Source organism: Balaenoptera ricei, chromosome 8, assembly GCF_028023285.1.
Source record: "Balaenoptera ricei isolate mBalRic1 chromosome 8, mBalRic1.hap2, whole genome shotgun sequence".
Classification (NCBI taxonomy): Eukaryota; Metazoa; Chordata; class Mammalia; order Artiodactyla; family Balaenopteridae; genus Balaenoptera; species Balaenoptera ricei.
Genome location: NC_082646.1, coordinates 69739164 through 69766132, shown reverse-complemented (window position 1 = coordinate 69766132; position 26969 = coordinate 69739164). Strand labels below are relative to the sequence as shown.

General features: G+C 45.3%; 1 protein-coding gene across 1 annotated transcript in view; it reads right to left on the bottom strand.

Moving 5' to 3' along the window:
• Window positions 1-14485, bottom strand: part of PARVA (parvin alpha) — a 186811-nt gene extending 172326 nt beyond the window's left edge. The window contains exons 1-2 of the mRNA XM_059931151.1: window positions 14349-14485; window positions 13937-14159 (exon numbers count right to left, since the gene is read on the bottom strand). Coding sequence (XP_059787134.1) covers window positions 13937-14072 — 136 coding nt within the window. The 5' untranslated portion in view covers window positions 14073-14159; window positions 14349-14485. The remainder of the gene's footprint in view (window positions 1-13936; window positions 14160-14348) is intronic.
• Between the last annotated feature and the right edge of the window lie 12484 nt (window positions 14486-26969).

Below are 26969 nucleotides of genomic sequence, written 5' to 3'. Positions count from 1 at the left end.
AACGGCTGAATTGTATCTCAAGGAAGCGGCAATATTTTTTTAAAAAGTACCCACTCCTCTATACGGATCAGACCACCTCTCCTCTGGACTCCAGCTGCCATCAGAAATCAGAGCACGTTCCCAACTCATCAGAAGCCTTTGAGAATTATGTGCCCTGTGTTACAATCCAGGTCTGTCCCTGTGCACAAGTGACAATGCCATGACCCACATATGCTAATGAGTCTGAAGCGCAGGTGAGAGGTCATGGCTGGAAGTGTAGCTTGGGGAGTTACCAGCACGTCCAGGTAGGAGATGAAATTGTCATCCACACTCCCATGAAAACTGATAACCCAACATAACTGTCCAACCCCAGCGATACAAGCAAGGTGTTTTTTGGTTTTCGTTTTCTTTTTTTTTGTCCACATAAGAGCATAAGCTAGACCATGAACCACATGTCCCAGAACCAGAAATAAAGAAAGGGCTAGGTAGCTGGGAGCCCAAATTACTTAAATTGATGTCATATCATTTGAAAAGTGACATTCAAGCCTTACAAACTGAATGACAATTGCTATCTATCTAATTCATGGTCCTGGACTCCTGTTTCCCACCTGCTCCAACACCAATTTAAGCAATTCTGAACTTTGATCTCCGAGGCAGAATGTCTCAGATTTACTGAAGTGTCAGGTCCCCGTTGTGCTAACATCCACCCCTGGCAGGGCCATTACAAGGTGTGACATCTGGGTGCCCCTCACCCCGGCCAAGTTCGGCACAGCGACAGTCAGAAGGAACAAATCAACCTGCCTCTGCCTAGTCATCATGGGAGCCTTGTAATTTACCGTAATGACAGGCATGGAAGAAAAGAAGGTGAAAAGCAGGTGAAGGAAAAGCAGGTTCTGTTCTCCAGGCACTTGGACATGTGCTGGAGGGGCTACTGAGCCCTGTAACCCTCAGCCAAGAGGCAGTTGCTGCTCCTCGCAAGGGGCTATTTCGGGGCTTGCCTGTATCCTGAGTTGCTTTAAAATGGAATTGTGTTACCCTTCTTCTGTGTTTTGCAGACAGCATCAAAACTGTCGGTTCCTACTGCCCCTGTTTCTCCCAACTGTCATCATTAACCGCCTGTCATCTGCAGGTCTGTCCCCCAGGGCTGGGAGCCCTGGATAGCTCCGCCTTTCGATAAACCAGAAGAACCCCTCTCCACTGACAGGAAAGTTTATTTCCAAGCCTGAAGTGTAGGGGAGGCTGAGCGAGGCAAGACCCAGGCTTCCCATGAGCCTTGGCAGCCTCGCCTCCTACCTCCACTCTGGGGGGCCAGGGAATCCTGAGTCCACACTGAGCCTAAGCCTGCGCCTCCTCCTTACCTCCTCAGCTAGGGTCCTGACTTGCCTGCTAAGTTCTGCCAGCTTCTGTCCCCAGGACCCTGAATCTCAGACCCCACCTGCACTTGGATGAGCCTCCCTGATTCAGGACTCAGACACCCAAAAGGTGCCAGGAATCCCTGCACCCTGCCATCTCGGTGCCCACGGCCACAGACCAGGAGTGCCCTTGCCCCCGACACTGGGTGACTGGTGTCGCAGACCCTCTTCCTGAACTCCTCTCTCACTTCCCTGCCCCACAGGATGCATTTTCCCTCCCAGCAGGCCCCATAGCCAAAGCCATGCTGGCCAAGACAAAAACTGCTTTAGGAAGAATTGTTTTGAATTGAAAAGTCAATGTAATACTGCAATTGGCAGATCATTCTACCGATGAACATTTCCTGGAAAGAAACAAGTGCAGAGCCTGGCTCCACCGAGCCCTGTGGTGTAGTCGGGAGCCCTGCGACCTTGGGTTTACATCACTGAGGGAGCAGACACAGGCCGGCAGCCTTGCCCATCGGCCGTCCAACATCGTCAGCCCCAGGAGATCTGCTGCATCATCCCCAGCTCCTCAGTGTCAGGCTGTGTTTTTCACAGCACAGAAGAGGGGAGTTGCCTCTGGATTTTAAAAGAGATAAGGGAGTGAGTGAAGAGAAATGGGATATGACTCAGCGAAGAAATAAATGCCCGCAACACATCACTCCTAGGGAGGGGATCTGCCTCCACAAGTGATTCCCCAGAAATACTCCCTGGGGTGCTGGGTGTGATAATTACATGCTCCAGCTGGCTCTGATCCATTCTCAGGAGGTGAAATGGGACACCTGACTACCGCCTCCTAAGCAGGTTGAGGAAACTGAGCCCCAGAAGCATCAGCCCTGCCCACTCTGTCAAAATCCGACCTGAAACTCAGAAGGCTCCCAAATCCCGTCCCTTCTCTTGTCAGCCTGTGGGGTTCCTCCTCTGGCTTCAAGACCCAGCTTGAAAGCACCACATCGCCTAAGGGGTCCTTCACCCCTGAGATCCAAATTTGTCTGCTGTGGCACTCAGCCCCCTGTCTTGCGATTACCTCCCATTTGTCTGTGGTTACCAACTTGTGGGGCAAGTCCAAGAATTCAGAGATTAGGAGACGGGAGGAAGTGATCAAAGGAAGGAGGGACTTCTTGAACAAACCTCCACTGGGTCTTACATGCGCCTGGTGAGAACTCAGAGTGACAGAGGGTGGCAGCTGTGACTTCAAGGATGATTATTCCCAAGGCGGCCACACCTTGGGTCCTGTTATAGACCAGGCCGTTGAAGGGTGAAGAATGGCCATGAGAGGATGTTCTGAAATAAAGACCTGCCTGTACTAGAGCTTACTTTGCACATATCAGTGGCCAGCATGGAAATCTGTGCTCTCCTGACCCATTCATTTCCCATCCTACCCCACCCCACAGGTGACCTGGTCCTGCCAGGAACAGAAACTTTCAGCCTAACAATGTTGGTTTTACTTTCAAACAACCTACCAGGAAGACCACCCGGACCCAAAAGCAGTCATGTCTCCTGGTTATCAATTATAAAATATTGATAGTAAGCAATCCAGCTGTTACCTTTTGACCCTGTAATTGTACATCTGGAGCTCCAGTCAAAAAAAAATTACTCTGAATATTAAAAAAAAAAAAAAAAACACTTTAGGCATTATTTCTAGAAAAATTTAAAAAGCACCAAAAGAAATGGTTAAGTAAACAATTGGACATTCACTCAGTGGAATATTATGCACCAATAAGTATGTTTAATTAAAAACTATAATAACATGAAAACTATTTACATTATAATAATAAATGAAAATTAAGATACAGAATTTTTATCTATATAATATACATGGTATAATTACAATTATAAAAAAAGAAAAGTTATAAAGAAGGAAAAAAGAGAAAAAAAAAAACCCTAAATCCTAAGAGTGATTGCCTTTGGGAATTGGAACATTGCATGATTGTTTTCTCTTTCTATTTTCCCATAAATCCCATAAGTATGGGTTAATTTTATAATGGGGAAGAAAAAACTTTTATTTAAAAAGTCAGGAGCTAAGTGATTTGGTTCATTCTTCCTTCCCCCAAGAGAGTGTGTGGTAGTTAAGAATATTTCTGTTCAAACTGATGAAGTTCACTGCTCCTTCCATCCATGGCCTAACATTTCCCTAAGGCTGGTTTGAAGGGAAGCCAATGACACTAGTCACAAAGTTGGTTTTTCTAAGGCTGCGGCAGGTGGGTATGTTCAGAGCAAACAGAATGATCACTTAGTAAATGCCAGGAGAACCAGATTTTAAGCGAGTGCTAGAGCGCTCCCACCCCGCGCAGACGTTCTTCCCGGCCCTGACAAAGGGGCAGCGACCATGAACGGGAGCGAGGCAGAGCTCAGGGGGGCCTGGCATCAGCCACCCTCTGCTTTGGGAGGTTCTTTTTCCTGGTGGGCTGGAGTGGGGAGAGTTGTAGTGATGGAGCTTCCTCGCTGGGAAGTAACGATCGTGGCCGGGCTCTGGCCGATTTTCAGATTTCCTTAGTTCTGCACTTTGTGAGTAAATGAAGCTGAGAGAGGCAAGAAGGGATAAACACGGCGGGGGAACAGGGCCAACTTGGAGGAACGAAAGGGATTCTGAATCTCTCTTGTAGAGTTTCCGTCTGCACGTTTCTCTTGTCTCCCCCAAATCTTGCAATTAGGCTACTCCACCTCGGTCCTTCTTCACTGAAGCACTTTAATGTGAACGTGTGCAATGCCATTTCCACAAATGAAAGCAAAGAATGCTGGTCTTGCCCCACCCTTGGCCAGTGGGCTTCCTCTCAGGCGCACTGCTGCCGCTGCCCAATCCGCGCCCACGGATTCTAGGACCCACACCTCTGGTCTCGGGGGCATTTGTGTGTTTGTCAAATAACAGAGCTAAGTGATAATGTCTTCCCACAAAGGGTAAAGAGATTCCTGAGGGGAGGGGGGAGGCAGTTTTCTAAGCCACACACACACACACACACACACACAAACACACACACACACACACACACACACACACGGCCAGAAGTGAGGCCTGGATGGAATCAGGGCCCCAGAAGAGTCATCGAAGCTTAGAACAGAGTTTGAAGTAACCTGGGCATCTTATCCCCACTGACGTTTCCGGCAGTTAAATACTGCTTTGCAGAGTACCTGTTAAGCACCGATGCTGTACTAGGCACCTGGGATACAATGTGAGCAGAACAAACACAACTTCTGTCCTCTGGAGTCTACAGGGAAGATGGAAACGAAAGGATGAGGCCATCTTGTCCCGGGGGCTCTGGTCCTCAGGCAAAGCCCTCGTTTGGATTTCCTACTGACTGCAGGCTACAGAACATATTGAATATGGAACAGAATATTTACATCTTTTTTTTAAGTATTTTATTTTTATTTTTGAAAGTATTTTTAAAGCCTTTTATTATTAAAATTGTTGTAGCGCTTTTCCCAACTGTTCTTTTTCCCATGGCAGTAAGTGAAGATTTTAGATGCTTACACATGTTTACATAAGGATTTCGTCTCTCCTCCTGTACTAATGGCTAAAACATAATTATGAACTGCGCTTGTTAACCAAATGGAGATATTCCATGAGACAAGGAGACCGATTCCTAATATGGAGGTGTCCTTGGGCCACGGCCCACTTATCCTGGTTTCCATCTCCTCCTCCCGACACAGAGGTGCCTTCATTAGTGGAGGAAAGAAAGAGGTCTTTGTGATGATGTCACTCCCAGACCACCCTACACAGACAATAAAACTGAATTTGAGAGAAGCCTGGCGAAATGAGAGCTCAGAAGTCATAGAATACCAGAGCTGCAAGGGCCCTGAAAGGTTACTTAGCCTAATCCCCTGATGTTAGAAATGGGGAAAGGGGAAGAGACTTGTCTAAGATTACACAACCAGTTAGTGGTGGGCTGTTTTCACCAAGGTAAATACGGGGAAATTCATTCCATAGAAATTGCAATATCATTATGTGTTAAATACTATGCCAGGCAGGAGGGGCACAGGAGGAGAACTCTCATCATAATGTGACATGCACAGCCACAAAGGGCAGCACAAAGGGAAGCGTCTTCCCACAAAGGGAAGCGTCTCACTCTTCCTAGGGGAGCTATAGAAGGCATCAAGCAGGATGGGATATCTGAGTTGGGTCTCAATGATTGAACAGGAGTTTGTTGCATAGAGAAGGGAAGAAGGTCATTCCAGAAACATGGAACCACACGTGTAAAGGTGAAAACACGTGAAAGAACATGATGTGTTTGGGGAATGAAGAGCAGTTTCGTATAGCTAAAATGGAGGCTTCTTGAAGGGATATAACGGAGACTAGACCAAAAGGGCAGACCACGGACTTAACACCACGCTAAGAAGTTTGTTGGGGCGATGTTATCTTGGTGCTTAAAAAAACCACATATCGGCAAAAGGATGAAGGGTGGGTTGAACAAAAAAGGACCAGAGCTAGGGAGACTAGTGGGGTGGATACGGCAATACTTCAGGTGGAAAATAAAGATGCTAAAGTTTAATAAAATAAGCAATTCCGAAGAAGAGAAAGAGCACTCATGAGGCCGGAATTAAGGCAGCAATATTTAGATGGCAGAATTAGCAGGACTTCATGAGAGATGATTGGCTGTGGGGGTGAAACAGAGCAGGGGTGGGCGAACTACTGCCCACGGCCATATCCAGCCTCCATCCATTTTTGCACAGCCCCAGTACTACTAGGAACGGTTTTCATATTTTACAAGTGACTGAAAAAGAACAAAAGGAAAAGAATATTTTGTGACATATTAAAATTATGTGAAATTCAAACTTCAGTGTCCATAAGTACAGTTTTATTGGAACACAGCCACACTGGTTCATCTACCTATCATCTGTGGCCTCAAGGGCGGAGCTGTGTAGAGGCCAGAGGGCCAGCAAAGTCTAAAATATTTACTATCTGCCTCTTCGAAAAAAGTTGCTGACCTCTGAAACAGAGGACGACTGCAACATTTCCACCTTAGGCAGCTGGTGGGATGGTGGAAGAGGAGAAGCAGATTTGGGCAAGTGGGACAAATAATAATTCCATTACAGGCATGCTGAATCTGAGGATCCCGTGACACATCCAGGAGACAGTGGAAAGATGTGTCTGAATACAAGATCTGGATTTGAGATGTGGATTGGGGAACCACAAATGGGCAGGTGGCCCTTGAAGCCATGGGAGTAAGTGAGATAATCCATGGAGAGGAAAACAGAATGAGAGGGCAAAGCAGGTGAAGTCAGGACCCCGGGAAATGCTACTGAGAGGTAAACAAATAATAGAAGCTCGAGAAGGAGTCCGAAAAAAATAAAGACACAGGGAACAATTCAGTGTGGATAAGATCAAGGGAGAAGAGAATTTTAAGGAAAAGAAAAAGTTGAGGGACTTCCCTGGTGGCACAGTGGTTAAGAATCCGCCTTCCAATGCAGGGAACATGGGTTCGATCCCTGGTCTGGGAAGATCCCACATGCCACGGAGCAACTAAGCCCGTGCATCACAACTACTGAGCCTGCGCTCTAGAGCCCTTGAGCCACAAGTACTGAGCCCGCACGCCTACAGCCCGTGCTCCGCAGCAAAGAGAAGCCACCGCAATGAGAAGCCCGTGCACCACAACGAAGAGTAGCCCCCGCTTGCCACAACTAGAGAAAGCCCACGCACAGCAATAAAGACGCAACACAGCCAAAAATAAATAAATAAATAGATAAATAAATTTATCTATTTATTTATTTATAAAAAGAAAAAGTTGAATAATATGAACGCCACCAAGAGCCCAAGTGGAGTGAGGATTGAAAAGGAGACTGGATTCTGGAGACTTCGGCCAGTGAAGGGTAAATCTTGGGAACAGAATAAATTCTTCAATCGACTTCCAGGAGTCCTCTCCCAGTTCCCCTCCTATCACACTGGTCACTCCTTTCCAGCCTCTCTCGCTGGTTCCTCCTCATCTCCCAACTTCTAAATGTTGGAAAGTCCATGGACCTCTTCTACGTCCTATACTCCTTCCTTGATGATCTCATTCAGTCTCATGGCTTTAAATACACCTACATACAGAGGTGTCTCCAGCCCAGAACCCTCCCCTGAGCTAGACTCCTAGAACCAACTGCGAGCTCAATATGGCCCCTGGGAAGCCCAGGAGGCACCTCTAACTAAACAGGTCCAAAAGAGAGCCCTGCTCTTTCTCACCAAATCAGCTCTTCCTGTAGAATTCTCCAACTCAGTTAACGTCAATTCCATCTTTGGGTTTGTTCAAACCCAAACCCTGGAGTCATCTTGATTCTACTCTCTCACCTTCCATCCGATCTTTCAATAGATACTATCCACTATATCTTCAAACTATATCCAGAACTGAACGCTCACCCCTCCACTGCTACCACTCAGTACCAGACCACCTCTGTCTCTCACCTGGATCATTACAGTGGCCTCCTAACTCACCTCCCTGCTTCCACCCCTGCCCGCCTCAGCCACTTACCACCAGCAGAGCAAGCATGATCATATTATTCCTCGGCACAAAACTTCCCGTGTCACTCTGAGTAAAGGCCCCAGGCTTACGATGGCCTCCAGAACACTACACAGCTGTCCCCTCACTCTAATTACCCCTGAGATCTCACCACCTTCCACAGTTGTCCTCAAGACACCAGGCCCACTCCCGCCTCAGGGTCTTTGAATCTGCCATTCCCTCTGCCTGCAGTGTTCTTCTCCAAGATACACATACTGTGCTCCCTCACTTCCTCAGGACCTTACCCAAGTAAACCCTTCTCGGTGAGGCCTTCTCTAGACACCCTATTTAAAACTGCCAACCATCCCTCCTCCCTCACTCCACAACACTCCATTTCCCCTTTCCCTGCTTTATTTCTCTCTAGAGCACTTATCACTGCTCTAATACAATATGTATGTTTTACCAATTTATCTTGTTTGTGATCTGTCTTTTCTACTAGAAGGCAAGCTCATGAAGGCAGGGATTTTTGTCTGTTTTTTCCCTGCCATATCCCAGCACCTAACACGGTGCCTGGCACATGGCAGGCAACTCAATAAATAATTGGTGAAAGAACGGAATAGCGGATCAGCAAGTGACAAGGAGCTCAGAAAGGGGAAGCCAGTGCAGACAACTTTCCCAAGGCCTCTGGTGAGCAACTTAAGAGGAAACCAGCATCGGGAGTGTCTACAAACGGCAAAGAGTCAAGCATATTTGCAGATGTTAAGGGGCTAGAGCAGCATGAAAAAGACTGGGGATATGAGAAAAAGGATATGGCTATGCCAAGTCTGGGAAGAAGTGGAAGTGAAGGGCCTCATGAGCAAGGGAAGAAAGGACCTCCTCGGAGGGGACTAAGAGAGGGAGGGAACAGGAAAGGACAGGTGTAGATACAGATGGGACTGGCGGGTGGGGGGGGGTGGTGAAGAAAATTTGAACAAGTTCACACCTGGCACTTAATTTTCTATCTCAAGGTCTGGGGAAGAGCTTGAGTGACAAGGGTTTCAACACGGCACTTTGGAAAATGAAGATGCAAGCTGATTAGGAGAGAAGGATTGCTCAGCAATGCTGAGGCATCTGCTCACTCTAGAAACCATAAATCTATTGCAGAATTTGGGGGTTTCCCCCAGTTACACTGGACAGCCAACGATAACCAAAGTGGTACACTTTGGGCACCAGACAAAATGTAAAAACTCTGAGGGATAATAAATAAGTGGTTAAAATATAGGAATAACCATTGCTGCAGGCCTAATTTAGGGTACCTTCAGCTGGGAGATACAATTCAAGATGGCATTCCTGGAAAGAGCAAGTCGTGAGGACAGATTTGGAGGAAGTCAGGTGAAAAGTGGCCCTTTGGCAAGTAGACTCTGAAAGGCTAGTCTAAGAACTACACAGCATAAATGGGGACTGGAAACCCAAAACGAGAAGATCCACAGAGGAGAAACAAAAGCTACCTAGCTGCAACTCATGAGAATGGGACCAGATATTTTTTTTTTTTTTTTTTTTTTTTTGGGACCAGATATTTTTAAATGCTGAAATGTGACATCTTGGGAAACAGGATGATCTGACTTGCAAAGAAAGATCCCTAATTTCTGAAGGGACCAAAATAGTGCTACACAGGCTTCATACCGTCGTGTGAGGCTTTTTGCAGAACCTGTGGAAACTTCTTGCAGTCCATAATGAAAAGACTATTTCAAATTTTAAAGACTACTTAAAACTGAGCTGTCAATTTTAATAGCTTCCATTATTTGTGCCACGCTTTGTCTCATTTAAGCCTCACAACCTCCATGTAAGGAAGGAATTTTTATTCCCATTTTATGGATGAAAAAACAGAGGTTTCGAAGCATTGAGGAACTTGTCCTAAGTCATAGCAATAAATAAAGAGCCAGACCAGAAATCAAACCCAAATATGTCTGGTCCCAGAGACCATGCTTTTAGCCTCTATTCTCTCTTGCCTCCCTCGTGCTATTTTTTCTTATGAAACACAGGAGTGACCATTAGTTTTACTATATTCTTATGAGACTTCCAGTCATTCTATGATATATGTTAGTAGGTATTCTTAGGAAAACATACTTTTAATATGAAATTATTGACCTAAATATTCTAACATGTATCCGACTGTGAGACACAACAGGTTTCAAGTGAATGAATGGGAGCCCTTGGGCCCAGGAGAATTCTACACCAAAGCACTGGGGTAATTTGTGGATAGACCAACGTCCATGATCTTGAGGAATCATGAAGAATGGGAGGTTCCAGAAGACTAGGGGGAACATGGAAGAAGGCCGTCTCTGCAAAGCACAGAGCTGTGAGTTTATGCAGGATCCAGAGCAAGACCTAGCCTTACTTTACTGAAGAGATGGTTAGTGGGCCCTTGACAGGGAAAGCAACGATCACTGAGATCCGGCACGTGCTCGCCAAGAGCAGGTCATTTCAGACCAACCCCACTGCCTTCTTTGACTTTGCAGGACCACCCCGTGTAGCAGCAAGCGGCTATAGCTGGGTGACGGCATCCCTTCAGAAGAAGCACATGCTCTTCCATTCACCCCCTTACATCCCCTGGATTAGCTAATAGACTGAATAACAGAATCAGGACTTAACAGTTAAGTACTATAACAAGGATAAAAATAAGATCTTGCACTTGGTTTCAAAAACCCAACTGAGCCAATCCAAGATAGGGAAGGGAATGATTTAGGAGCAAAAAACATTAAAATGTCTTTGAGTAACCTGGTAACAAGCTCAGAGATAGCTGTGATGTTGCTGGCAGAATAAAGAAAAGCAGCCTCAGCTGCATTAATAGAATGTGGTATCTATGCTAGAACAAAGGAGGTGACAGCCCTGTCCTAATGGACCGGACTGCCACCATACTATGTTGATTTCTGGGCAGCTCACTTTGAGTCTGCTAGTTATTCTCCGTTTCTCAACACTCCCACTATGATCTACTCTCTGCACTGCTCTGCACCCTAAGGGAGCTGACCCCGACTTATTGCATCACCCAGATTCCCTTGCCCTGGTGACTTCCCCCTGGGTCTGGCCAATGGGAAGCACCAGCAAGAGGTTCAAGGGCCAGAAGAGAGAGAATGTGCAAGTATCTCTTGCGCCACTGTCTCCCTGCTCCATCTCCACATTTCCGACAGTGGCTGTGTCCCTCTACAGCTACAGTTCCTATCCGGCAGCCCCCCTTCCATAGCTCCAGCTCTCAGTGGGTTGCGGTTTGCTCCCCTTGCCCTTCAGACCTAGGGGTGGTAATGGCTTCCCCTTGGTGGTAGCTCCTAGGTGTCTCAGCATCCTTCTGGGTTCTCTTCACCCTGCCCACACCTCTGTAAATAGTCCCTTCACCACATTATTTTTAAAATCCCAACTAATGTGTCCTTCTGTTTCTTGCAGGGACCCTGACTGAAACTGAAAAGATAGGATACCAGGGGGCCATGAAGCTCATCTGTGAGGACCAGCTACAGGAACAGAGGATGTTTGGACTGATCAAGGGACTCCACAAAACAGGCTGGTCCACTTGGAGAAAGTGAAGAGCTACCGTCCCATTCGTTCTCCTGGCTGTATGAACAGAATAGTAGTACATACAGAGAGACCACCTTTGAGCTCAATATAAAGTAAACTTTTCTAAAGAGTTGGCAAAGTGGGGTGAGCACTTCTGGTAGGTCATGAGCTTCAGTAATTCTGAGTTGCCCAGTCTCAAGCTGGAGAGCCCATATCGGGAACACTATAGGAAAAAGTTACAGGGATACCTAGGAAAAGACTCTCCAATCCAGGGTTTCACGATTTGTTACCAACTACACACTACTCACACAACGGTTTTCCGAAATAAGCACACTGGGGGGAGGGCGGGGACATTTTGGGGGATATGTTTTGCTACTTCTCAATTCAATATAGAGAATAGAAGTCTAATTCTTTGTATCAAGTTTGATAATTCTCAACACTGAGTTCTTTTTCATGCTTTAAGATAACTCAGGAACATGAAACTTATTTTACATATCATCATCACAAACTTAAAAATGTTTATTCCCAAACCACTGAAGTCTATGAAAATAAAATTTTTTTTAACTAAGCATCTTCTACCTATACACCAGTCACTAGCCCTTTTTCCGAACTGTCACCTCATTATTCAAAATAAAAATCAGGATGCTACAAATAAATGGTGGAGAGGTTGTGAAGAAAAGGGAACCCTTGTCTACTGTTGGTAGGAATGTAAATTGGTGCAGCCACTTTGGAAAACAGTATGGAGGTTCCTTAAAAAACTAAAAATAGAGCTACATATGACCCAGCAATCCCACTCCTGAGTATATATCTGGAAAAGATGAAAACTCTAATTCAAAAAGATACATGTACCCCAATGTTCATAGCAGCACTATTTACAATAGCCAAGAAGATATGGAAGCAACCCAAGTGCCTATCAATAGATGACGGGATTAATAAGATGTGGTGTAAGAGAAAAACAAATACCGTATGCTAACACATATATATGGAATCTAAAAAAAAAAAATGGTTCTGATGAACCTAGGGGCAGGACAGGAATAAAGATGCAGACGTAGAGAATGGACCTGAGGACACGGGGAGGGGGAAGGGTAAGCTGGGACAAAGTGAGAGAGTAGCAATGACATATATACACTACCAAATGTAAAACAGATAGCTAGTGGGAAGTAGCTATATAGCACAGGGAGATCAGCTCCGTGCTTTGTGACCACCTAGAGGGGTGAGATAGGGAGGGTGGGAGGGAGATGCAAGAGGGAGGAGATATGGGGATATATGTATACATACAACCGATTCACTTTGTTATAGAGCAGAAACTAACACAACACTGTAAAGCAACTATACTCCAATAAAGATGTTTAAAAAAAAACCAGAAGAAGATGTGGTGTATATATACATATACAGTGGAATGTTACTCAGCCATAAAAAAGAATGAAACACTGTCATTTGCAGCAACATGGATGGACCTAGAGAATATTAGGCTTAGTGAATTAAGCCAGACAAAGGCAAATACTATATGATATCACTTATATGTGGAATCTAAAAAATAATACAAATGAATGTATATGCAAAACAGAAACAGACTCACAGATATAGAAAACAAACTTGTGGTTATCAAAGGAAAGAGAGAAGCAGGGAGGAACAAGTTAGGGGTGTGAGATTACAGATACAAACTATTATATATAAAGTAGATAAGCAACAAGGATATACTGTATAGCACAGGGAATTATACCCATTATCTTGTAATAATCTGCAAAAAATACTGAATCGCTATGCAGTACACCTGAAACAAACACAATATTGTAAATCAACTATACTTCAATTAAAAAAAAAAAAAGGATGCAAAATCTGCCCATGGGACAAAATATTTTACATGTAAACTGTCCTGGAAAAAAATAAGATCACCTCAATTCACCCTGGTGAGGAAAAGGAAATGGTTTTTGTGAGAGCCCTTAACTCTTGAGTTCACAGAAGGGTCAGAGCCCAGGACGCTACAAGTGTGTGTGTCTAATCGAGGTTTCCTCCTTGGGTGCGAGTTTATCATTTATCACAAGGCGGGACCGCTAGGACAGCCACCTCTCCACTCATTCGTTCGACAAACATTTGGTGTCCGTCTACACATTAATAGAGCCCTGCTGGGCCCTGGGAACGGACGAGAGATCCAGAGGCCAAGGCTGCTACCGTACACTTCAGCAGGTCTAGGAAATGATCTGATTTCAAAGACCAATGAAGGCAAAGAGCGAGAGTGACGGCGCCCAGAAAAGTTTCAGAAGAAACTTGGAAACTGCCAGCCTTCGGCGCGGAGAAGGCGGGGACTCGGGACCCAGGGGAGGACGCCGCCTCCGGGCTGGCGGGCCCGGCCGCCTCCTCGGCCCTCGGCCCAGCGCGGGCGTCGCCTGATTCCAGGCCCGAGTCGCCACACCCGATCGCCGCGGGGCCCAGGAGGGCAGCGCCCGGGCGACCCAGAGCTGGGCTGCGACGAGGCCCGGCCCCGTGAGACATTCCCGGGCAGCGCGCGCCCGCACCGCCGCGCGCCCCCCTCCCCGGCGCCGGGCACCCGCGGCGCGCTCCCGCCCTGCCCGAGGAGCCCCGGCCCCTCGGCCCCCCGCCCGGCCGCTCGCCGGCCCGGGCCGCACTCACCCTCCTTGGCTTTCTTCCGCCGGGCCAGAGTTCCTCCGAGTTTCCCCAAGAAGGAGTCATCTTTCTTCCGGGACGGGGGCGACTTGGGAGTGGGGGACTTGGGGACAGACGGCGACTTCTGCGGGGAGGTGGCCATGGCGACGAAGCGGGCAGCCGCGGGCCGGTCGGGACGCAGAGCGGGCGCCGGGCGGACGCGGCGGGCGCGGCGGGACTGAGGCTGCGGCTTTCCAAACGGAAGCGGAATTATTCCAAGCATTTGAGGCAGCTCACGCTCGCCTTTCCCTTCCCTCTCTCCCTCCCTCGCGCCGCCCTCCGCCCTGAAAGGAGCTGCGCGCTCGGGGCCCGCGCCCCGCCGCTGCCCGGAGCAGGGAGGATGCCCCAGATCTGCCCCTTGCAGGACGTGCGGCCTTACCTGTTTCGATGTGTGTGACCCTCTCAGCCTGGGAGCCCTGGAGCCTGGAGGCCGCACTTGCCCCGGCTCCGCACTCAGCAGAGCTCCTCGCTCCAACCCGGGGTTCAGTGATTGCTGAACTGAACCCACCTGCTACTCTGTCTCCCGCTGATTTGGCCCGGCTGCTGGGTGAGGAGCTCGCTCCTCCCCTGCATTTCTAAGTGTAGTTATTAGGCCCGTGTCTTGTGCCCATGAAAGAGAGTGAGCCTGCTCAGGAAGAAATAGAGGGAACCAAAATGTGTTCGGGCCCCGCCAGCTGGACACATCCAGCTGTTCCTGCACTTATCCATGGCTGTCAACCTCCTCTTCACCCCCATCCAAGAGTGAGAAGTTTGAAGTTCATGAGCACAGGCCAACACCTAGAGACATGTGTTTCTAGCAGCTCAATGGCTTGTACAAAGGAGGATCCCAAATGTAGGTGGAAACATGAATGGGAAGGTACATCGGCTCCTGTGAGAACTGCCTCCCCACCCCTCCCCCGCCCCCAACTTATCTTGCCTAAATAAAAGCAACAGAGTGACAACCAGACTCATTGGGGATTACAGGGGAGGGGCACAAAAGCCACCATTTCAAGGACTCATGCTGGAAATGATTAAAAGGCACGTTTTACTGTGCTTGGCCACTTGAGGTTCTCACTTGGGCTCCCCTGGCTGTCTCCGGGTCTCTCTCTTTTTCTCACACACACACACACACACACACACTCACACTCACACAACCCCTTGGCAACTGTTTCCTCCAAGTAGCTACAGCTGATTGACCCTGAGTGATCACCTGACCCAAAGGGCCCTAATGCTTGACTGGAGAGCAGCCAATCAGATAGTCTCCATAAAGAATCTAAGCTAGAGACAGTTGTCAGAGGTCCGGCACTTAGTGATGATAATGCAGACTCAAGACTGGGGGCGTCCATTTTTAGCCACAGGCCTGCCGATGAGTAGAGAAACAAAACAGTGGAGCAACGAAGTGTGCTCAAGAAGCCTTGTGGTCTGAGTAATGAAAAGCCGTGGGAGTAGCTGCCTGGACCTAGAAACTCTTCTGAGGGCCTACCTGTAGTTCTCAGGAGGGCCAGCTGTGCTTCCTTCCTAGGACACCTTCCTAAAGCCTTGTAATGACCCATCCACCTTTACTTGAGCCAGTCAGCCAACTAACAAGCAACGATTTCTGAGAACATAAATTTAACAAGGTGGTCAATAGATTCTCAGCAGATGTGTGTTCATCTTGTCTTTGCTTAAGAGTGGTAATTTTACCTTTTTTGAAAGTTATGCTTTAGCTGTTTCCTCTTGCCTAGTAGAAAGCAGAGAACTCACAATGACTGCTAGAATTTTCACGCGGGAGATTACAATAACCACCTGCTCCCACACCACCACCCTGATAAACCTTAAAGACATGTTGAAATGTCAAAGTAGAATCTTGTTTTGATTACATCATTCATAATTCTTGTTCAGGGTATTTTATACATAAGGATATGTCCAAAATCTGATCTCCACCCTCAGAACTCTTATCGGGGAATCATGAGACACACAGCTCAATAGCTGTGTGATTGAGCTGTGTGAACTTGGACAAGTTCACTCCCATTTCTGAGTCTCTTGTTTCTTCATCTACAGAATGAAGTGGTGGGAGAGCATAATGGTTCTCAAACCTGATTGTGCTTCACAATCCCTTAGGGAGTTTGTTACATTCGTGGGCCCATCTCTAGAAATTCTGATTCAGTACATCTGAAGTGAAATCAAGGGATAGGTATTTTTTAACAGGAATTAATTACATCAGGTGATTTTGATGTAGCTGATTCATGCACTGATGTTCGGGCACCTAGAACCACTTCCAGCTCTAACGTTCTGTGGTTCTCTATTCTTCACCAATTGCTGATCTCTGTATGCAGGGCTTAGGTTCTAAATATGACATGGTCAAATTTATACATGGAGATCTCTTAAACTGCTCACGCATGCTTTTGCATCTACAATCCTCTTTGGTAATTTTTATGCATACTGAAGTTTGAAAATGACTGAGCAAGACTAAATGGAGGAACAAACAAAGGCTTGACTGTTGGATGCTAGCTCCCAGGAACTACCAGCAAAATAAGGTGTAGAGAAGGCAAAGCTGAGTTTATTGTACACCATGGTAAGGAGAGTCCTGCCTTGGCAGAGTCTTAGCAGCATCTTGGACTAGGGGAGAGCACAGCAGGGATATTTATAAGGTTTTGGAATCTGGTTTAAGGCAGGTCTTTCAGTGGGGGTAGTGCTTGATTAACTTTGGCTAAGGATTGTAATATACTAGGTTAGGATTGGTGGACACAAGGCAAGATTTTCAAAGAGTCTTGGAGGGTAAATAGTCTTTAGTGTTATCTATTGAAAAGTTTAAGTGTTTTATGTTCATTTCAATGAGATTTTGGGGGAAGTTCTTGAACAATAAAGTTACTTGTAACTTTCGTCTTTCTATGCAAGAGTTTTTTTGAATAGTTGAAGTTATGTTGATAAAGACAGGGGACTGGTAAATTCCCGTTAAGGTGACAGTTACCTATATGGGTATGAGTGGATTCTAAGGTCTCAGAATTATGCAGATGTCTTGTTATTCAAACTTTTCTGCCTCTTAGATAATTATCAATCTCTCTTGAAAGGCCAAGTGGAATGGATGGTGAGTTATAAATCAGTGCTATTCAAAGTGTAGTCTGAAAACCAGTATTGTCTGCAAACTGCTGTTAGTCCTTGATGATCTAAATATAGAAACTAGAGTGTTTAGAAACTTTTATACAATTTAACAGTGCAATTTTATATTTATTCTTTTTTATTGTATTTTACAAAAATATTGATCTGCGATGGATTGCACCTTCACCATAGATGGTTTGAAAAGCACTGTTCTAACTTGCTCTGGTTTGCTTACAGATATTTATATACTCTCTTTTGATAGTATGCTTTTATAGTCCTTATGGATATGAATTGATTGGGTGTTTGTTCAAAGGTTAAATGACATAATATATTGGAAAGCACATTGCCTGGGGCCTGGCACTGAAGAAGAGAGAATCTAAATCTAGCTTAATCAGGGACACACACCACAGGCTGTTCATTGATAAGATGCAAAGAAGAACCTGCACCAGCTCCCTCTAATCTAAATTGAGATTTACAATCATGGCCCCACTGACCAGCTGCCCCTCTCATGCTCGGTCATTGGTTTCATCTTACCCAGGTGTTACATGATAAGGACAGCCTCATGAGTTACATGTGTATTGCTGTGAGACTCTGCTGACTCTCTAGGCCAGTCTCTCTTCGAAATGTATACCTAAGCAAACTGTCCTGGGAGAGAATAACTCAGATTCCAGTCCTAGCTCAGTGGCTAGATGACCTTGGACAAATATCTGCCCTTTCCGTACTTTCATTTCCATCATCAATAAAGTGAAACCAAGGTAGTTCCAACTAACTGAACATCCCACTTATCTTATGATCGACAGTTTCAATCTAGGTTATACCCAACAGAATGAGTACATTTGTGTACCCGTATACATGTTCTAGAAGATTCATAGCAGCACCATTCAAATGCCTGTTAACAGTTGAATTGATAGGTAAATTGGAATGGTCACACAATGTAATGTTATACAGCAATGAGAATGAACAGTTTGCAACTACAGAAGCAATAGGAATGTCCTTCACAATATAATGTTGAGTGAAAAAAAATTCAGACACAAAAGAGCATATGCTGTATCATCCTATTCATATGAAGTTCAAAAAACAGGCAAAACTAGTCTCTGATGTTAGAGTCATGGTAATGATTAGGCTTGGGAGGGGTGGTGAGCAGAACAGGGAGGGGGGAAGGTATGAGAGAGGCTGCTGGAGCTGGTGATGCCCTGTTTCTTGATCTGGGTGCTGGTTACATGGGTGTATTTACTTTGAAAATTCATGGAGTGTTTACTTGATAATTTGAGCAATTTTCTGTAAGTATATTGTACTTCAATAAAAATTTACACACTTATCACAAAAATGACTGATTTTTTAAAATGAAGCCATGGGATTGCATGCTCTGTAGGGTCCCCTTTATGGTCTCTTTCTCCAACTCCCATGTTTAACTTATGAGCTGTTCTGATCATCTAACCCCTGAGTAAGATGAAACCGATGACCAGTGGCCCACATCACTCAAAAATCCACTCAAACTAGGGCAGTTCTGTCCCCAGACCTTCCCTTAGAGGACCATTTTTCTAGCTAAGCACGTGCAGCCCTCAGTCACCCAGCATTGTTCCTATTCTGGTCCCCTCAGCAATTTCAACAGGTAGGGCTTTGTGCTTTACAAGGCAGGGCCATGTCATGGTGAAGGTCTGGGGTTCAAATTGCCATTCAGCAGCCAAATATCTGTATAATTTAACCTCTCTGTGCCTCAGTTTTCTCATCAAAATGAGTTCTCTCCTCGTAAGGTTATTGGGACGATCAAGAGAGTTAGTATAAATAAACTACTCAGCTCAGTGCCCAGCAGATAACAAGTCTTAGTTCAATAAATATTCGTGGGCTTCCCTGGTGGAAGCAGTGGTTGAGAGTCTGCCTGTTAATGCAGGGGACGCGGGTTCGAGCCCTGGTCTGGGAGGATCCCACATGCCGCGGAGCAACTAGGCCCGTGAGCCACAACTACTGAGCCTGCGTGTCTGGAGCCTGTGCTCCGCAACAAGAGAGGCCGCGATAATGAGAGGCCCGCGCACCGCGATGAAGGGTGGCCCCCGCTTGCCGCAACTGGAGGAAGCCCTCGCACAGAAACGAGGACCCAACACAGCCAAATAAATAAATAAATAAATAAATAATAATTAAAGGTGCTAATAATTAAAAAATAAATAAATAAATAAATAAATATTCGTTACTAGTATCTCATTTGAGACTCATATGATATTATCGTTACCTCCATTACACAGATGAATAACTTGAAATTTGGAGAGTTTAAACTTGCTTCAGATCACATAGCAAATAACCGAGAGGATAATACTATAGCCTTTAGAATCTGTTCTGCCAAAGAGTCGTATAATCTACAGTTTTCAGCTAGGATTATAGTCCTTCAGAATAAAGACTATATTTCCCTGCTAGGTGTGAGCACATGACTAAATTTCGACGAATGAGATATAAGCAGAAGTGTTACATGACAGCTTCTAGGAGTCCTCCTAACAGTAGATGGGAATTGGATGTTCAGCTTCTCAGACCATCATACTATGCGATACAGGCCAAGCCTCCCACTGAGAACAGCTGGAAAAGCTGGACAAAATGTAAACTAAATCTGTTTGAGAGCACTGGAAAGCTGACGGAACTTACAGGGCCAAGATCTAGGAGAAGGAGGAAACCCAGAGAGGTGAGCCGGTCACTTGGGACTACTTTCCGCCTAGCGGCACCTGCCAGTTTCAGAGGCAGCAGCTGAAGAGGTTGAGCAGGGCAGTTGCCAACCTCACAAGGGTAGACAGACAAAAGTTCAGGTGGCACCAAACCGGGGGCCTCTAGTAAGGCCCCCTCGCTTTGGTTTGGGACTCCAAAAGATTTCACTCTAGTAGACAAAGAGAAAAGAAAGGCATTTTCAGGTAAAAAAAAAAACACAACTGAGAAAAATTATTAATAAATAGCAGATCCAAACAAAAGGAAATACTAAAGTGGATGGCAGAAGGAAAATTGTTCCAGATGGAAGAAGAAAGAACAAATAAAAGGGTAAATATACAGGTGCAACTAAAAGAATATTAACTACATAAAATGACAATAATAATGTCTTACAGTGTTTAAAAATATATAAATCAAATTAAAATGCACAAAAGCAAAAGCATTTAAATTGGGAAGTGAGTAAATGAAGTTAGTTCTAAGATCCAGGCATTATATGTGAAGAAGTAAAAGTAACAATTTATACTGGACTTTGATACATCAAGGAATCATGTTGCAACCTCTAGGGTAACCATTAAAAGAATAGTAAAAGAGTAACTACTAAGATAATGGAGAGATAATTGGAGTCCCTGTGTTCCATTCAGACAGATTTCCTAAATTGTGTTTATATCTATCATATTTAAGGCAACTTATCTTTTGCATTCTGTTTTATTTTGCTGTGTTCCTTTTTTGTTGTGTAGGTTAAAAACCCAGGATAGAGGTAAACTAAGCATCGCAAATCAAATTAAGGTAAAATTCAAACTGGAAGAGGCTTTCACTGGGGAAAGCTTCACATTCCGCAACCGTGAATACCATATGTTATGGGTTGAATTGTGTCCCCTAAAAAAGACAGGTTGAAGTCCTAACCCCTAGAACCTTAGAATATGACATTATTTGGAAGTGGAGTCACTGCAGATGTAAGTAGTTATGTTAAAATAGCATGTTAGGTCATACTAGGTGGGCACCTAATCCAGTAAGACCAGTGTCATTAGGAGAGGATGGAATTTAGACCCTGACATGCACAGAGGAAAGATGATGTGAAGACACATGGGAGGAAGAGGCCCACTGGAATTGTGCTGTCACAGCCAAGGAATGCCTGGGGCCACCAAAAGCTGGAAGAGACCAGAAAATACCCTCCCCTAGGGGCTTGAGAGGAAGCATTGCTTGGAAGTCACCTTCATTTTGGACTTCTGGCCTCCAGAACTGTGAGAGAATAAATTTCTGTTGTTTTAAGCCACCCAGTTTGTGGTGCTTTGTTACAGCAGCCCTAGGAAACTGATATACCATCTAAGGGACAATATGGGAGGCGCCTGCAGATCATGAAGAGGGTTTTACAAAGGCTCTGGATCCCAATCAGTCATTGGAGGTCGTCTGACCACATCAAAGCAGCGGGATCAGGGGATGTGGAGAGAAGCTAGACAGAGCCTCTTGGAGACCTCTTTAATCACTGAAAGCAAGGTATGCTCACGGGATGAAAAGAATGTGTGAAATGAAATGGTTCTGGACTCAGAGCCTTAAGTGAGAATTCTTTTTGCACATCTCCCTCAGGAACTCTGGGATATTAGCAGTGGCCTTCGAAGACCAGGCTGCCAGTGGGCATGTGCTTCAGGGGTCCTACTTGTTGAGGGCAGGGGTGGGCAAGGGCTTCTCTAGGTGAGCAGGGAAGGCATTGGGCCAGGGGAAAGTTGGCGGACCTCAGCCTTGGTCTGTGACCTGCTGGACTGAGGGTGGGAATGTTTTTGAGGATCTCACAGATGATGCTATTCAAATGGCCTCTGATCCAGCCATGGCGGAATGTGTCCCAAGTTCCTAGAGACAGGTGACCTGCTTACCTATTCTTCAGGTGCCTAGGAATAAAGTGTAAACATTAGTAGGGGGATTTCCTCACCTGAGCATGATAGCTGAGCGTCACCTACATGTAGAGTTGAAGCCACTAAAATCAGTGGCTCCTACTTGAGTTATTTAGCAGAGGACTGGAGAACCCTCCAGAGAATCAGCAGCAGGGGTGAAGACTTTAAGGATAGAAAGGGGCAGTTGTCAGCCGCTCCAGACTCAGCCAGGCAAGAATACCTGGGGTTCCAGTGATTCTGTTGGTGTGGTCTGTGTCACAGGCCGCCGAGATTATTCCCAAGGTCTCCCCTACCCCTCCCAGGGCAGGTAATCGGGGGAGCAAGGCCTTCTTTGTCACGGATGTAATCTGTTGTAATCCACCTTCTTCCCACACCCACCTCCTTCCCACACCCACCTCAAGGCTTGTGTGGTCTGCAGGAGCAAGAGTCTCTGCTTTCATCGTTGCTGGGGAAGATATTAAGGCTTTTCATACTTAAATGTTTCCTTTTAGGGAGGAAGGTTAGAAGTATTACATCTGATGGTGAGATGCAACCGAATCACCAGGGCCAGAGAGTGTCTTCAAGGTGTACTTGAAGAATCATTGGCCAAAAAGATCTGTAAGAGGCTGGGTATTTGGTCAGCAGAGGCCAACTCAGAGAGAGAGTCCCAAAAGGTAGGAGACAATGCTCTGAGAAGTGCATTTCTTGGTCTTGTTTACTGCTTACATCTCCTCTTGTGGAAACTGCCCATTCTTTTCTGTTCTGCTGAGATCTGAGGTGTTGTTTTCTGTTTCTGCTGTTGGGATTTGAACAGTTTGAGATTCACCATGGCCATCCCGACTATAAAGTTATAGGCTAGCCATTTCCATTTAAAAATTGGAGCCTATATAGGGCAGACTCACCCTTGTAAGGAACCTGCAAGGTAGGGAGGAGGGGAGGGAGGGAGGCAGGGAGAGAGGAAGGGAGGAGAGAGGATCAGCCGCATTTCACAGATGAAGACACTGAGGCACAATTGAGTTGTTCAATATCATCCAGTGAGCAGTGGCAGAGCTGGAATTTGAGCCCTGAGTTAGTGACTCATGCTCAGCTTACCATGTTTAGAATAATTATACTTGTTGATTTTTTCTTGAGCTATTGATTTGTTTTCAAATCACACACTTACGATTTTGGGACTACCACACACACACACACACACACACACACACACACACACACACACACATTTCCCTCAAATTCTTAGGGAACCATTTTCTGTTATTCTGGGGATAGGCAGGGGGCTGAATTCTCGTGCCTCTAGTGTATTGGGAACTGCTGCCCTGTATCAGGTTATTTCAGTGTCACACAGGCCCACGAGTGCTGCTTCCCAGTGACCCCTGTATTGCTCCACACCCTCCCTGCTCCTCCTCCCCACCTCTGCACACTCTCCGTAAGGACCTGCAGGAGCCACCTCACTCTCAGCTGGTTCCCAACACACTCCCTGGTCCTTCCTCTCCCATCCCCTTGGCCTTGTGCTCTTGGCTCCCTACCCTTGGGACTGGGGATTGGATTGTATAGTGCAATTTCAGGCAAAAAGTCCCCTGGAGGGGTGGGTCCACGGCAGTGCGTCAGCAGTACCTGATCCCCCAGGATAAACAAGGTGCCTGTTCCTAGGGTATCATGGTTACTGTAAGATTTTTGTGAGCAGTGGTGGAGGTTAGGTAATTTAACTGTTTAAACGATTGTTTTTGTGTTTGAGTATATATAGATGTAGAACAGAAGGGGAAAAAAAACACTTCAAAGTGGCAGCTTGGGCTTTTAATGCCAGATTTCCCTGAGCAGTGCTGGGCACTGGTGTGTTGGGAGAGGGTGGCAATGAGAACAGATCTAGGAAAGGAAGGGAAGGAACAGGTAAGCACAAGGCACAAGTCTGGGTGGGGACACAGAGAGAGGTCATACAGCCTGGCGTCAAGGGCCTGGGCTCTAGAGGCCGACATCTGGGTCCAGCCCCAGTTTCACCACTTTGTACCTGGACTACCAGGTGAGCTCCTGGGCCTCTGTGTCTCCGTCTCATCATCTCAAAATGGGGCAATGTTTATCTTAAGGATTTTGTTTTCAGGATTAAATGGAATAATGCACCTACAGAGCTTATTACAGCACCTGGCGGGTGAAGTGAGCTGCATTCACAGGATCTATTACCATTATCAGGGTCAGAGGGCTCCTCAGGGGAGCTATGACAGCATAGGTCTTGCTTTTTTTGTCTCTAGAAAGGAGCTGGGAGAGGGAGTGAGTGTCAAATTATCAATCCTGCCCTGAAGGCTGAGGGGTGGTGAGAGTCAGCTTCCCACCAGGTCAGCTCAAGGGTGGCTCTGTGGGCAAATGAGCCCCAGCATGGGCACAAGGAAAACTTGCAGAATGCCATGGAAGGTGGCTGGTCTTTCCCTTGGCATGTTAGCGCTTGTGAAACAGGAGCTCTCATCTGCAGTTATGTTTACTTTCTGTTGACAGTCAATGTAAAAAATGAATCATTTCAAATATTCCACCAGCAGACAAAAGCTTCCAAACAATGGGGGAACTCAGTGTGAAATGATGGGGACCAGACACTTGATTCACCTGATGCAGCAATTCTGGTGAATCATGTGCTCACATTTCATGAATTTGCAATGCTGGGATTCAGAACAGAAACAAACAAATAAACCAAAAACTTCAGTCCTGAAAGAGTGTGAGTTGAAGGAAGGGGCCAGCTCCGTGCAAAGGGGAGTATTCCTGTTGCGTGAATGAAATACAAAACCGGGTTGTATCGGGTAAGAGAAATGGGAGCTGGGACAGGAGAGGCCCCCTCTCTCCCCCTCCCCAGCTCTGAGAACAGCTTTCTTTGTTGAGAGAATACACCTGAGGCAAGCCTTCTTCACTCCTCCTCCCACTCACATCCAGGTAAGTCCTGCCAGGTGCCCCAGTGGGAATAAAGCATCCAATGATAATTCACAGACTCCTACATGAAATCAAAGCTTTGCTCACGTCCTTTCACTGGAATAAAGAAATGAAACGGACGCTGCCCTCAGAGGTGCCAGACCAAACCCGCATGTTTGGATTCTTTCTACAGAAAACCATTTATTTTTGGTTCATTTCAGTATTTATAGCAGTGCACATGTAACACATTTCAATCCACGTGAATAGTTCCCAATCGTTGGAGCAAATTAATCTTTCACAAGCCACTCAGCAGTGAGGTTAGAAGACAAACAGTAGGTGAAATAGTACACGCTCCTCTGTACATGGACCTTCTTATTACAATAAACTCCTACATTTGAGCTCACTACATCCAATGACTGCCACTCTCTCCGTTCATGTGGCAGCCCCAGCTGCCCCCTGCCACCTCTGCCCTGCTGAGGGAGTTCTCTGATCAACTGCCTGGGTGAGACATGCTGCCATTTTCAGTTTGGAAGGAAAAGCCTGTAAATCTGCTTCCTGGGAAGACAGACATTGCTGAATTGTCATCTGCCTCCAGAATGCAGAAAACATCAATTTCATTGCAGCTCATCAGAGCTGGAAACACCTGCCACTTCCTTTCTCAGTTGCAATTAATATGCTGCATCTCTACATCCACTGATTCCAAGCAGCCTAACACTGCCAAAGTCCAGGTTTAAATGAAACAGTATAACCTGATATTATTTTTCGCAGTTTTAGAAACATGAACTTACTTGTGTTTTTATTGCCAAAGAAGCACTACAAATAGTTGGGGAGATAAGTCTTTGTGCTTGAGATAAATGTGAGAAGAATAGGTTGATGATTATAATAAAAATCGTTCTTTATTTTTTGCTTATTTATTTGGGAGTTGTACTCGTTTATCTTTGTATTTACTTGCGGGTGGAGGAATAATGTTTTCTGTATCCTTACATCTAGCACAGGGCTGCTGAATCCCACAGGTATTTGGAAGACGTTTATTAAACAAATAAATAAATGAATGGTTTGGGAGAGCAAGCTTAAGAACGGTCCTCTTGGTCCAGCTTACGTAAAATTCTTAAGTTTTAATTGTGAGCCTTTTGGTTTAACTTAGAAGCTGTGTGAAACTATGAAATGTGACCTGAGGCTGGGGCTTTCTGTCTCATTCAGAGTCCTAAATGGCTCAGCCTTGATCACAAGTGTTATTTTATGGGAAAGTGAAGGCTCCGTCTGTTTTCATCATAATCCTACCCATACTGTATACACAGAAACTGTCTTCAAATGGTACAATATTTTACCTTTTGAGGGTCTTAGAACTTTCTCTATTGCAATCATTTAACATAGTTCAACAGCCACAATATTTGTATCCTTTTGGAAATGATCATTAAAATGGTTTTTAAGTACTGGGAAAACTGAAAGCCAGTGTAAGTAGAAGGCTGTTAAATATGAGGTTTATGTTTTAACTTGGCCAGATAAGACTCAGCCTTAAACCACAGGACATAATCTTTGGAAGAGAGAGTGAACAAATTGCTTCTCTCATCTATCAACAGAATACTGGGGCCAAGAACCACCTTCTTTCTTGGCCCTCTTGGGAGAATCTTTCTTTTAAACCAAAATAGAATTAAAATAAGTGGCAATTAATCCTTTTGCACAAAAACAACTCAGACACTACACATTTGAGCATCATCTGTTAAACGTATGCAAGCATCAAATGGTGACTGGGCTTGAATAATTCTACCCATTCTAGAAGGAAAACTGAAGTTATGTATCTTTCTTAAAATGAATTAACATTCCTACGCATCTGTAGTCTTACCTCTGAATGCCTGATGGCAGAAAATATTATCTTGACTATCTCCATAAATCTTTAATACTATACAACTTATTGCCCCAAACCTCTGGGTTATTTGCCTATTAAATAGCTTATATACCAATAGCTTAGTGCTAATAGGTCTTCTCCAAATTATAACACAGGAAAACCAGAATAATGAGGAAATCATATTAGCCATTTCCACCAAAAAAACAAATAAATAAAAATAGATAAATAGCCCTAAGTGGCACAGTTTTCAGAGAGAGAGAGACAGAGAGAAAGAGAGAAATAGATGCTTGTATTTATTTCCTAATAATAGAATTCAGGCACTAGAAGACCTGATTATTAAAAGAAAAAAGAAAATAAAAAGAAAAAGGAAGGAGAGAAGAAAGAAAAAGAACTACAACCTTTGGAGCTTGGTATATCCATGGAAAGGTTGCGTTTTAATACCACCCAAAATGTTGGCTGACTCGGGAAATCCAAGCACACTTCTAATTTCCGGCTTCTCAGCTGACCAGATTTGTGTGCGCGGACAGCACCTCAGACAAAAGTGGTTTATGGGTTAACTTATATTGAGGTAAGTTAGCTCTCCAGGCAGTTGGGAAGCACCATTTGTCCAACGATACATTTAAACACTTGCAGAAATGACAGGCCAAACATAAAACAGAGT